Source organism: Cryptotermes secundus, unplaced genomic scaffold, assembly GCF_002891405.2.
Source record: "Cryptotermes secundus unplaced genomic scaffold, Csec_1.0 scaffold1598, whole genome shotgun sequence".
In the NCBI taxonomy this organism is placed as follows: Eukaryota; Metazoa; Arthropoda; class Insecta; order Blattodea; family Kalotermitidae; genus Cryptotermes; species Cryptotermes secundus.
Genome location: NW_019744155.1, coordinates 57,879 through 69,364, shown reverse-complemented (window position 1 = coordinate 69,364; position 11,486 = coordinate 57,879). Strand labels below are relative to the sequence as shown.

Here is an 11,486-nt window from a genome sequence, read left to right as displayed (position 1 = left end):
ACATATGAACTAAGCAGCCTTTCATGTCTTCTCCTTCATGTTGTGCTTTCCTTCTAGTCTGTTTTCATGGCTTTCACTTGTTTTTGAACTGGCGAGTAGTTTGTATAATAATGTGCAAATTGAAAATAAGGTAATGTAGTTAAATCTTTATTTTTTGCTAATTTATGCTTTTCTTCCCTCTGTTAGTGCAGTGCTGTTATCAAATGACACTGAAGTCATATTAAGCTACAAGTAGTATATGATCTTCAATAGCAGATTTGTATTATGTCTCATATCTTAAAATAATTTCCCAGGACAACATCCATAAGACCTCATGATTTGAAGAGCATATAACTAGGAATGCCCATGGTCCACATAGTACATAGGACAATGTTTTTATAAAAATAAAAATATAAAAATTACACCTATGCCTGACCACCAAGGCCTGTGGGTGTATAAAGCATGGAGGCAGTGCTCCATGCATTCTAAACCTCTGTAAAGTTAAAGTTGTCCTTATGCTTTATTAGTTAAGCACTGTGCCATGAAGACATATGGGGGATTGGAGGTATAGCTTCACTTTTCTTGACCTTGGCACTAGATGGAGCTGAGTGGTCAGCTACACATCCTTGCTGCTTAACGTCAGGGGAAAATGCCCCTGGTATCTATTGGACAGGAGGCTGGGCGGTCCCCAGAATCATTCTGGATGCTGTGGAGAAGAGAAATTTTTTTTGCACTGCCAGAAGTCAAACCTGGACTGTCCAACCCATGACCAGTCACTATACTGAATGAGCTATCCTGACTCTCATTCTATACATCTGTAGTAGTTGAAAGTGACCAGTGGCTTCAAGCTCTGGCTTATCTATCTCACAGGAAAATACCTGATGGGACCCACTGAATATGAGGCTGGAGTGGTCCCAGACCCTCTCTGAGCATGGCATCAAAGAGAGGAGTTTCTGCTGCTTCAGAAAACTAATCCATAATTACACCCACTCTAGTCACTGTAATGGAGTAACTGTTCTGGTTGACAGTACTTCCATAAAATTCAATCAGAATAATAAATTCTTATCAAAGTCCAAAAGTAGGTCTTCTGACTTTCCAAATATTGGAGTTTTATTGTAATGGCAGAGAATATTCAACCTTTATCTTCTTGGAAAAGGGGGTTTAAATCTCCCACTGCTGTGGTGCTGGTGGCCTGAATTTAACTGAGGAGTAATGGTATTTTCTAAAGGGCTTTTTAACTTTTTCTGTTGTCTGGAATTGTAGGTTATAGAGGGCACAATGTTTCAGAAACTGGATCTGTTTCCGTCTTCAGGTGAGAAAGGAAGACACCAACTCAGTTGGGCGCCTTAGAAAGAGCCAATCTCAATCACTGGTCCAGTGATGTATTAATTTCACCTTTGTTACCTGAGAAAACTTTTGTGCTCTACAATTCATGGCTTGCATAACAGGATTGTTTGTTATTAATTTGAAGATAAATATTTTGTTACATGCAGAGATTCTATACAGTTAAAGGGGAACTGATAAAATTTCTGTCTTCTGGGATATAATGCTGTGTAGTTTGGTAGGACCAATGTTTTAGAGGGATCAGCTGCCTCCATCTTCCGAGGCAGCACGTTCCCCTGAAATATTTGTATATATATGCCAACCTACATAATACCATACCCTAGAAGCCAATAGTGTACATAATTACCAACGCGAGAACCTCAAATTTCATAAGAAGTGATTGAATGAATGGTTGACAGTCGGTAGAATGCCATCTGAGGAATCTAACCTTACATGACAAATGTGATGGCACTCTGTCCAACTAGGGCCAAGACCTTTCCTGAGTGTATTTTTAATCCAATAACTTTTTCATATATTTATTAATGTCAGCCAATTTAGTGAAAATATAGAGAGAAGATGTAGATTACATAATTCAGTACATTTGGGACCATTTCTGACACCTCCCAATCTGCCACAAAGTATTAAAAACTTGGGCAATGAAATTATAAAAAGTGTAAATCAGAGTTAAAGAATTATCTACATGCTCATTCCTTCTACTCTTTAGATGAATACTTCAATGTAAATAGAGAATGATGTAAAATTAAGTTATATTAATTTTTAAGCTAAAATTGCCTGTACTTATGTATGTAACCTTTTGACTTGTTCTGTATCCAAAGGTACTAACCTGCTTAGGATTTATAGAATGTAAATAAATTCAATTCAAATTCAATTCAATAATACCCCTATAGCATGTCATCCATGATCAATAGCATCACAGCGAACACTCGCAGCCATTTTTGACAACTCCCAAGAAATCCACCTCCCCACACATTCCATTCGTATATTCGTAATTCCACTTATCACGGGTCTGATCGGTCTGATTATAGGTAATTAGGGAGTATGGACCCGTATGGACAGTCAGACGCAAGGTCTGACATTTTCGATGAGTGAATATGGCGGATGTGAGAAGAATGTTAATAAGGTTCGGAGATGTTTATAGCGATCCGTGTATAGGTCCATTCGCTAAATGCTAAATTATGAAGTGTATTCGCGATATATGGTGAAACAGCCGCAAAGTACATCTTTCATTCGTAAAGAACTGCAACAAATCACGTCGTTAATTACTCAGCATTAGTGGAACTTGGTGTTGAACTGTGCAAGGAATAGGACGTAATGCTTTCATAGTGATACTTAAAACAAGAAGTAATATAGCAAAATGAAAAAGAAAATACCCACAGTCTACCAGTATCGTAGTATTTTCCGCAGCAATTTCAATGAGAATATTAAAATAGACTGTAAGTACTTTTCTTAGATGTAAATGTACTGCTAAGCAGTAACTTAGATCGATAAAACAAAATAGTTTTACGTACGTGATATATTACGTTTAAGGTAAAGTATATAGTTTATAAACGAACAGGCATAAATAGAAGCAATATATCAGTCATTGCGATTACTTGTTCACATCTACGGTATCTGTACCGAAGAGCATTATATATGTTACTGTATACAGTATATAACCTCAAGAAATGTGACGTTACATAGTACATTCTTGATGAGTTCACAGCCAATTTTTTATAGTTTAGTACCTGGGTAAAGTAAAGTTGTTGCAGTATGTAATTAATTCAGCACCATGCCATGAAGATACACAGGGGGAAGTGGAGGTATAGTTCCACCATTCCTGATTTCAGCACTGGGTGTAGGTGAGTGGTCAACTTCACACCCCATTCACTGTACCCCCGGTACACATTCAGTTGGATGCTGGGTGGGCCCCAGAGCTGGTCTAGTTACTGTGGAGTAGAAAAAAGTCTTCCCCTGCAGGAATTGGACCCCAGCTGTCCAGCCCGTATCTCATTGCTATACTGACCAAGCTATCCCGCTTCCTTTTTGCTTATATAACCAAAATTAATGAGGTGGTGGAAGCCAACACATTTTATTCTAGTGAAGTATACAAAGGCATTTAGTTTATATTTCTTTCTGCATTCATGACTGCTGTTATCTTTCTTTACTATGATACAATCAGTTGTCTTACATTGTTAACTTCACATGTACTGAACATGTCACTATTAATTGGATGGATTAACTGTTGACTGTTTGAGGAAAATTCTGCACCATGAAGAGTTAGGCCTTCTATCATGTACTTACACGCTACTTGTGTTCCTGTCTGTGTGTTTGATCACATGTTTCATCTCAGAAACTGTTCATTGAAATTTGTAGAGTTCTGATTGTATGAGTTTATACTAAGAGTTGCGAGAGAAATGCAATTCACAACAGTCCAACATATATCCTCCTTTGCATGAGGCTCGAACCAAACTTTATAATTTTTCTCAAAAATGTGAGGGAGAGTGAGTAAATAGGTCACAAATGGATATAAAACATAAAACATGTGATATTTGAACCTGAAAAAAAACATTTATTTCTCAACATATCCTCTGTCAACATTGATACACTTGTCCCATCACTTTGTCAGTGCATTGAAACCTGCAGCATAGACGTCTTTTTACTGCGCTCTCAGCCACTTCTGCACTTCTGTTTTAGCTTCGTCATCAGCAAAATGTTTACTACTCACTTGTGAACCGCATTATGCAACAAACATTTCCAGCCACAAACAGGATACATTTCTCTATGAATATCCTTTGCACTGAGTTCTTTTGCCCTCAAAAAAGAACTGCACAACAGAGTGTAACTCTTCGGTAGTATGTTCTTCAAGCACATCACCAATTTGACTACTGAAACCAGCCTCTGAACATTTGCATGCATGTCTGCCATGTAGGCTGTCATGAAGCTGGACTGTGCTGCTACCTAGTGATACACATAGAAAACCTATTACATCTATTACAGCTCTTTTACTTTAATTTGTGACCTGTTTACTGACTGAAGAATGCCGTCATCTGGGATGTGGCGCTGTGTAGATGTTGTGTGAACTGACATATCAGAGGAACGTATTGCATCCATCTTCAGGGTAGAAAAATATGTGATTGAGGAACCACCGTGAGCAGGTGGCTGCAGACTTTGCAGCCGTTAACTCACTCTGGTTCTTCTCTTGTGGATTTCTCTACCCTGAAGATGGGAGCGATACGTTCCTCTGAAACATCGGTTCACACAAGATCTACAAGGCACCACATCCCAGAAGATGGCATGCTTTATAGTCACCACCATGAAAACCTCAGATCTTACATGTATTTACTGACTGTCCCTTGTATTCCATCATCTATTGTTCAGAGTTAATTCAGTTTGATTGAAGTGGTTGAAGTAACCCCCCCTCCCGAAAAAAATGATACAAATAATCTGAAATTTATCCAGGCAGAAGCAAATTGAGATATTTACAACAATGAATTTACAAATTTTTCTTATATAATTAATGAAGTGAAGTATGAGATGTGGAGTGCAGAGATTTAAGAAATCAGAATTCATCCTGTGTAAGATTTGAGGTTTTCATGGCGGTGACTATGAAGAAAGCAGTCTTCTGGGATATGGCGCTATGTAGATGTGTTAACTGACGTTTCAGAGGATTAGTCTCTTTGCGCCTGCTTACACTAGTTCTTCGCTTGCAGATTTTCTTCTTTTTTCTTCTACGCTGAAGATGGAGGCGATACATTCCTCTGAAACGTTGGTTAACACAACATCTACATGGCGCCATATCCCAGAAGACTGCTTTCCTGTCTTTATGATTTAGGCAGTTCAGGCTGAATTCGATCTCTGCCTCACAACCATAGTCTCTTTTGGTCATATGGAATTGCAGATTTCACTGCTCCTGCTGCAATGTAGACCACTGCTTCATGCCATGGATCTGCTGCTGCTGCTGGCTGTGATACTGGTGGCTGCAGGGACAGGTGTGGTGGCAACTCTTGCAGTGCAGTGGTATGTTTTTAACCACTATATCAAGTGCCTGCCATATGTCGGCCCCCCAGGAGCGCCCATATCTGGACACTTCAGTCTTCCTCAGGTATATCTCCTTTGATGCATAAATTTGTATTTGTATTTATTGTAAGTTCAAGAGATCCAAAGATGGATATAGAACATGTAATAAAATAATATAGAGCATAGAATACATACATAGTTATTACACAACTGGACAGTACAATGAATACAACAATAATAAAAGTTATCTATTTACATATTCTTCCAAAGTATGAGTGTTCAAGAAATGCCTTAATACAACCTTAAACTTTTTAAAATTATTAGATGTGTTCTTGATCTATATGGGCAGTTTATTAAATATTTTTATACCCACATAATAAACTCCTTTTTGATAAATAGTTAAATTAGCTTGAGGTAGATACAAATCTTCTCTTTGTCCAGTATCAATAGTATGAGAATCAATGTTTGATGGTAAAATAACTTTATTTTGCAATACAGATACTAACAACAAAAATATATATTGTGATTCAAATGATAAAATATTTGACTCTTTAAATATGTTTCTACATGAAACTGTATTGCCATATCCCAACATCGCTCTGATAGCCTTTTTTGGAGAAGAAAAATTGTAGAACTTTGAGATGAGTAGGAAGAGGGCTGAAGGAACGTTGTATTAGCTGAAAAGTAAAAATAATACAGCTGCTATTAGTTACTATAGGATCCTGACAATGGTGTATAACATAGAGATATTGGGTTTTTGGACTTTATCCATCGTCCTGGTTTTAAGGTCCAGTGATTGAGGCTAGCTCTTTCTAAGGGACCCAGTAGAATAGGTGTTTTCCCTCACCTGAGGACGGAAACAGATCCAGTTTCCGAAACATCGTGTTTTTCACACTTATTTTAAAACCAGGACGATGGATGAAGTCCGAAAACCCAATATCTCTATGTGAAATAAAGCTGCTGTGCTCTGCAGGTGCCCCNCTTGAAGGAAGGCTACCCGCTTTCCACCTGTCTTCCGCTTGGATCGGATCTTTTCCTTCACGTCTGTTGCCAGGAGGTCTGAGTAATAAGCTGCATTGACTGTTCTGGCATCCGTCAGAAAGTCTACATGGATAACCCCCTGCCAGTCCCAGAAGAACGTTGCTATCGCTTTTCCTGCCGAACGGCTCCTCCGCGCTCTCTTGGGTTTGGGAGAACTGGTATGCCGCCACTCGCGTGATGACTGCTGGGACTTGGGAATGAAGTAGTGCACCCACGTTTAATCGGTGGTCACTATAGACTTCAAAAATGCATCACCTTCATCTTCAGACTGCTGTAAGAGACGACTGGCAACTTGCATGCGCACCATTTTGTTCACGTTTGTCAAAGTGCGTGGTACCCACCGTGCATTCACCTTGCGATAGTGGAGGTGGTATTTCATGATGTCTTCTACACTACCAACACTGATGGACAGCATTGCTCCAAGTTCCTTGATAGGGATGCGCCTATTCTCACGAATAAGTGCGTCTGCACGATCAATGTTTGGCTTGGTGACGGATGTTCGAGGCCAACGATCATGCGGTTCATTTTCCACGCGCTCTCTGTCCTCTCTGAAGCACTTACACCACTCAAACACACGGGTCCATGAGAGACACTCTTCCCCATACTGTTGTTGGAGTCTGTGGTGAATTTCAGCAGATGGGACGTTTTCTCCAACGAGGAATTTGATCACAATGTGTTGTTCCATGCTCCGTGGTACCTTCTGTTCACTCATCACTCTAGCAACTTCCAGACAGGACTGAACAGGCTCTAACCCTAACAGGATGGAAGGTGGAGGTTGTGGCTTCACTCTCTCAAGGTCGCACAGCTGCTGCGCAGTGCGGCCTGTTTACAAAAAAAATCAGTCCCAGTCATATTTGAACCACCTAGTATAAACAAATTTTTCCAACAGTGTGAGGTAGTCTGTGATTTTAATAACAGCACCCCAGATATCAGTTTCCAGGTCATGTAGGTTTATTTCTGTAAACATTTTCTTCATATTTCCTGAGGGATAAAAGCCAGGCATGGTATACAGCATCAGAATCACTGACCACCAGTTTTCATTCATCAAACGTTATGTGGAGCTTTCATTGACCTTTCTGCCTTGACCTCCAGGAAAGACTTGAAATTGTTTTCTTTCTTCTTTATTTAATTGTTTAGAAATAGGCAGCAAAATATTGTTCATAATGCTTCAGTAGTTTCGTGTGTTAGCAGGTGCTTTGGATGTTGTCAGTCTGTCTTCATGATGTACCGGGTTTTATACTTTTTCTTTTTGTACCTGGTCAGAGTGTATTTTCTTCCTAACTACCCACACAGTTGCTTCTGAAGCTGCAGCACCAGTGAGTATGGGAGTAAAGATCTTCAACAATCTGCCGACTGAAATGACGTCTATGTTTAACAACACAAAGAGCTTTAAATCTAAGTTGACAGCATTCTTATTATAGAATTCCTTTTATACTATTGAGGAATTTTTTGAATTGAAACATGGCTAGAAGAAGGACCTATTGTAGATGTGTGTGCATGTTTCATATTTTGTACATAAATGATTGTTATTGTGAAATGAATGTACAGTCGGACGTACGTTGTATGATCAATTATTTTATTATAGTGGTACCTTGCATAGTGAGTGGATGATACATTATATGTGGCCTATCATAGACGCATATTGTAGCGTGTTGGGGTATGACACGCAACAAATAACTTCACGCTGTGTTGGATATAGCGAATTTATTGCACATTCGCTCTTACAGTCACACAGTTTACAACCTCACAATTACTGCCATCGGCAGTATCACAAATACTATACTGCAGATGCTAGACTACAACTCAAAGTTGACTGCCTGGCTAATTCGTAACTATCTCGTGAACTCCTAACTGAAGAACTAACTGTGAATAGTCTTCGCTGCTCCTTATTTAGCCCCATTCTGGACAACACAGAAAACAGCCACGTCATAGGCACCACTGTTGTCTGGCACCATGGTAGCCGATAGCCTAGCAACGCTGTTGGGAGTTGTTTACTGCTATGTAGTAACTGTGGCATCCCGTGTTACATCACTGCTGTTTATTCGCTTTGCTTAGCAACCAGCGTGCTGGGGCTCTGCTCACTTCGGCTCCGCTCGGCATGTCACGGCTGGCGGGGGTGGGAGGGGTGTAATCCGTAGTGCAACACGTCACAATATGTATGTGTTATACTTTCTGTTATCCATTCGGATTAATATTGTATGATTAAATATCTTATTCTTTTGTTATCTAGTATAAACGATGATGGATTCTATATCTATATACATAGATCTCTGGAAGACACATTAAATGCGAATATGAATATGAAACAGCTGTTTATAAATGAACTGTACAGGACTTACTCTTGTCAATCTTTTCACTTTAAATTCTCTTCATTCTGAACTATGAGAAGAAAATGAGAGACCCTTTACGTGTACATGATTTGCTTTGACACACCGTAATTCAGATGCGGTATGAGATTTTCTTAGCAGTAAGTATCAAGATTATGGTTGTCCCAGGATGTGATGCCATATAATTTGGATATGAGTACCAGTGTTTCAGAGGAACCTGCTTCCTCCATCTTCAGGGTACAAGATGGAGGCAGTAGGTTGCTCAAGAATGTTGAAACCTGACTGTTGCAAAGTACATTATGTCACATCTGAGATGACCGTAAACTTTGTCATACTTCAGGATTAAATGAAATGTAAAAATGGTTGTGTATGTTGCAGAGTTTGGTGGATGCTTTGCAGAGCAGCAACATTCCTAAGCGTGAGAGCTGCCTGGCGCTGAATCTTCTGTTCCAGTTTCTGTTTAAGGAACTTCAAAATGCTGAGAAAGTCCGGCGCTGGTTTAGGCACAAGTTGAGCCTTGAATTTGAAGAACTGCTTACAAGAACAACTACTGGAAAGCTGTTTGATTGTGTATCTGTAAGTCCTGTTATAGTTTCATGCTGCATGTCCCATCTGTAATCTTCTTGATTTACTCCTCCTAATGGTACTGTACTGAGGCTGTCAATAGAAGTCCCATAGATTGATTTACTCCTCATCTTCCTAAATGCTGTTACCATTACCCCACCAGCATATTTTCGTTTGTTGCCCATGTTGTAGTACTATAGTTGTAGTGTTGGCCATATTTATCATGTGATATATATTGTTCATAAGTTGGTACCACACCCACTGCTACTTCTTTTGTTAATGTACCTTTGGTATCTTGTAATGTTTGTGAATGAAGTTAGTCTCCAGTAAACGTTAGATTTGGACGAAGGCGTTTCATTTCTTATCCGTTTTTACCTCGATGATCCAATGTGATTTCACAAAGGAAACAACAGGTTATGGGCCCAGAGTCTTCAAGCACTGCGCCGGACATCGATAAAACGGATTGGAGACTCAGAAGACGAGTGAAGACAATAGGATAAGTGAAGATACGGACCTAAATGGCAAAAGACGGCCATTTCTCGGTCCCACATGCTGCATGGGATTTTGAAGAAAGGAAGTAAATAAGACGATATAATATTTCAAGATGTCAGAAGAAGTTTACCGAAGACGCCTAGAACCTTTAAATGACGATAACTATACAATCTGGAAACATCGAGTAACGCTAACCCTAAGAAAGAGGAAGCAATGGGAAGCCGTGGAGCCTGGATATGATGGAGTAGAAGAGGATTGGACACCAGGCCAGATTCAAACAAATCTGGAAGCACTTAACTTTATTACCGAGAATATAGAAGATAAATATGTACCGTCGATAGCACATCTGACTACAGCTGCAGAAGTTTGGCAAAAGCTGAAAAGGCGAAACTGTGAGTACACATGGGTCCATATTGCCTTGATGATTGAAGAATTAGCTTTGACCAAAAAGACTGACGAAATAAGCATGAATGAGTACCTAACGAGGAAACAAAATTTAATTTTGAAGTTGAAGAATGCTAATGTACCGTTTAGTGAAGGAGCACATATTGGTTTTATTTTCAGCGGGTTACCCAAACAATATGAAAATCTCATGTTATCCTTTTCAAGTAAAGAGGACAAAACATCCTTAGAAGAGGTAATTAGCAAATTATACCTGACAGAAAAACAAGATAAAATTCACAGAGATTTTGAGAACAATGAAGAAGAAGAAGCCTTTTTACTTAGAAGTCAGTCTAGGTACCAGAAGAATAATAATTATTACCCAAAACGTGATGGAAAATTCAAAAACCAAAGTAAAAGGATCAATTGTGACCAAAATGTAAAGAAGAATGTAATTTGTTTTGCATGCAATCAAGCTGGACATATTGCTAAATTGTGTCCAAAGTTTAATGTCCTAAAGAATAATGGGGGAACCGCCAAAATAGCAGAAGTTCAAAAGGAGAATGAAGAAGAAGAAGAAATAGCTGTAGTAGCGGAGGAACACATTGAAACAACAGAGGAATTTGTCATGACAGCCCATGCAGGAAGTAGGTCCGAGGAGTTCAGGGATCTGTGGATTCTTGATTCGGGAGCATCCCACCACATGACTCCCTACAAGGATATATTCAATAACTTAAATGAGGGTGTAAGAGGAAACGTCATAATGGCGAAAAGGAAGACGAGTACTCCTTTGCTGGGTAAAGAGAGTGTAGCCTTAAAGGTAACAAATGAATATGGAGGCAAGAAGTTAAGATTAAATAATTGTTCATATGTACCTGGTTTGGATTGTAACTTGTTGTCAATGAGACAATTAGATAGGTTGGGTTGTGAAGCACATATAAAGAATGGGATAATAACAGTCTCAAAGGATGGAGTTGTCATTTTTGTAGCCAGGGGAAAGGGAGATCAATTATACCATCTTCAGTGTGAATATTATACAGTGTCAGGCAAGAGTTTGATGTGTAGTATAAGTAGTAAGATGGAAATAGAAAAGAGAATGAATCTTATGAAGGCCAAGGCCCTGAAGTGTGAAGCCATATGGCATCAGAGATTTGGACATATGAAAACCCTACCAAAGTTTTGTGGTGTAGATGAGTGTCAATTAAATTGTGATGTATGCATCACAGGAAAGTTACACAGAAAGAAATTTTGTAAGAATTCCAAAAGTGCAGAGAATGTTTTGGAGGTGATACATTCAGATGTATGTGGAAAAATTACACCACAAAGCTTGGGTGGGAAACAGTATTTTGTAACCTTTTTAGA

General features: G+C 39.2%; 1 protein-coding gene across 3 annotated transcripts in view; it reads left to right on the top strand.

Moving 5' to 3' along the window:
• The first annotated feature begins 2,257 nt into the window (after nucleotides 1-2,257).
• LOC111874600 (PDZ domain-containing protein 8) overlaps nucleotides 2,258-11,486 on the top strand; it is a 51,044-nt gene continuing 41,815 nt past the window's right edge. For 2 of the 3 annotated variants that reach the window (XR_004514123.1, XM_023870227.2), the window contains exons 1-3: nucleotides 2,258-2,756; nucleotides 5,201-5,404; nucleotides 9,066-9,263. Coding sequence is in view for 2 of the 3 variants with exons in the window: in XM_023870227.2 (XP_023725995.1) it covers nucleotides 5,243-5,404; nucleotides 9,066-9,263 (360 nt within the window). In the remaining variant the exon portion in view is untranslated. The remainder of the gene's footprint in view (nucleotides 2,757-5,200; nucleotides 5,405-9,065; nucleotides 9,264-11,486) is intronic. The other variant, XM_023870230.2, reaches the window with a different exon arrangement.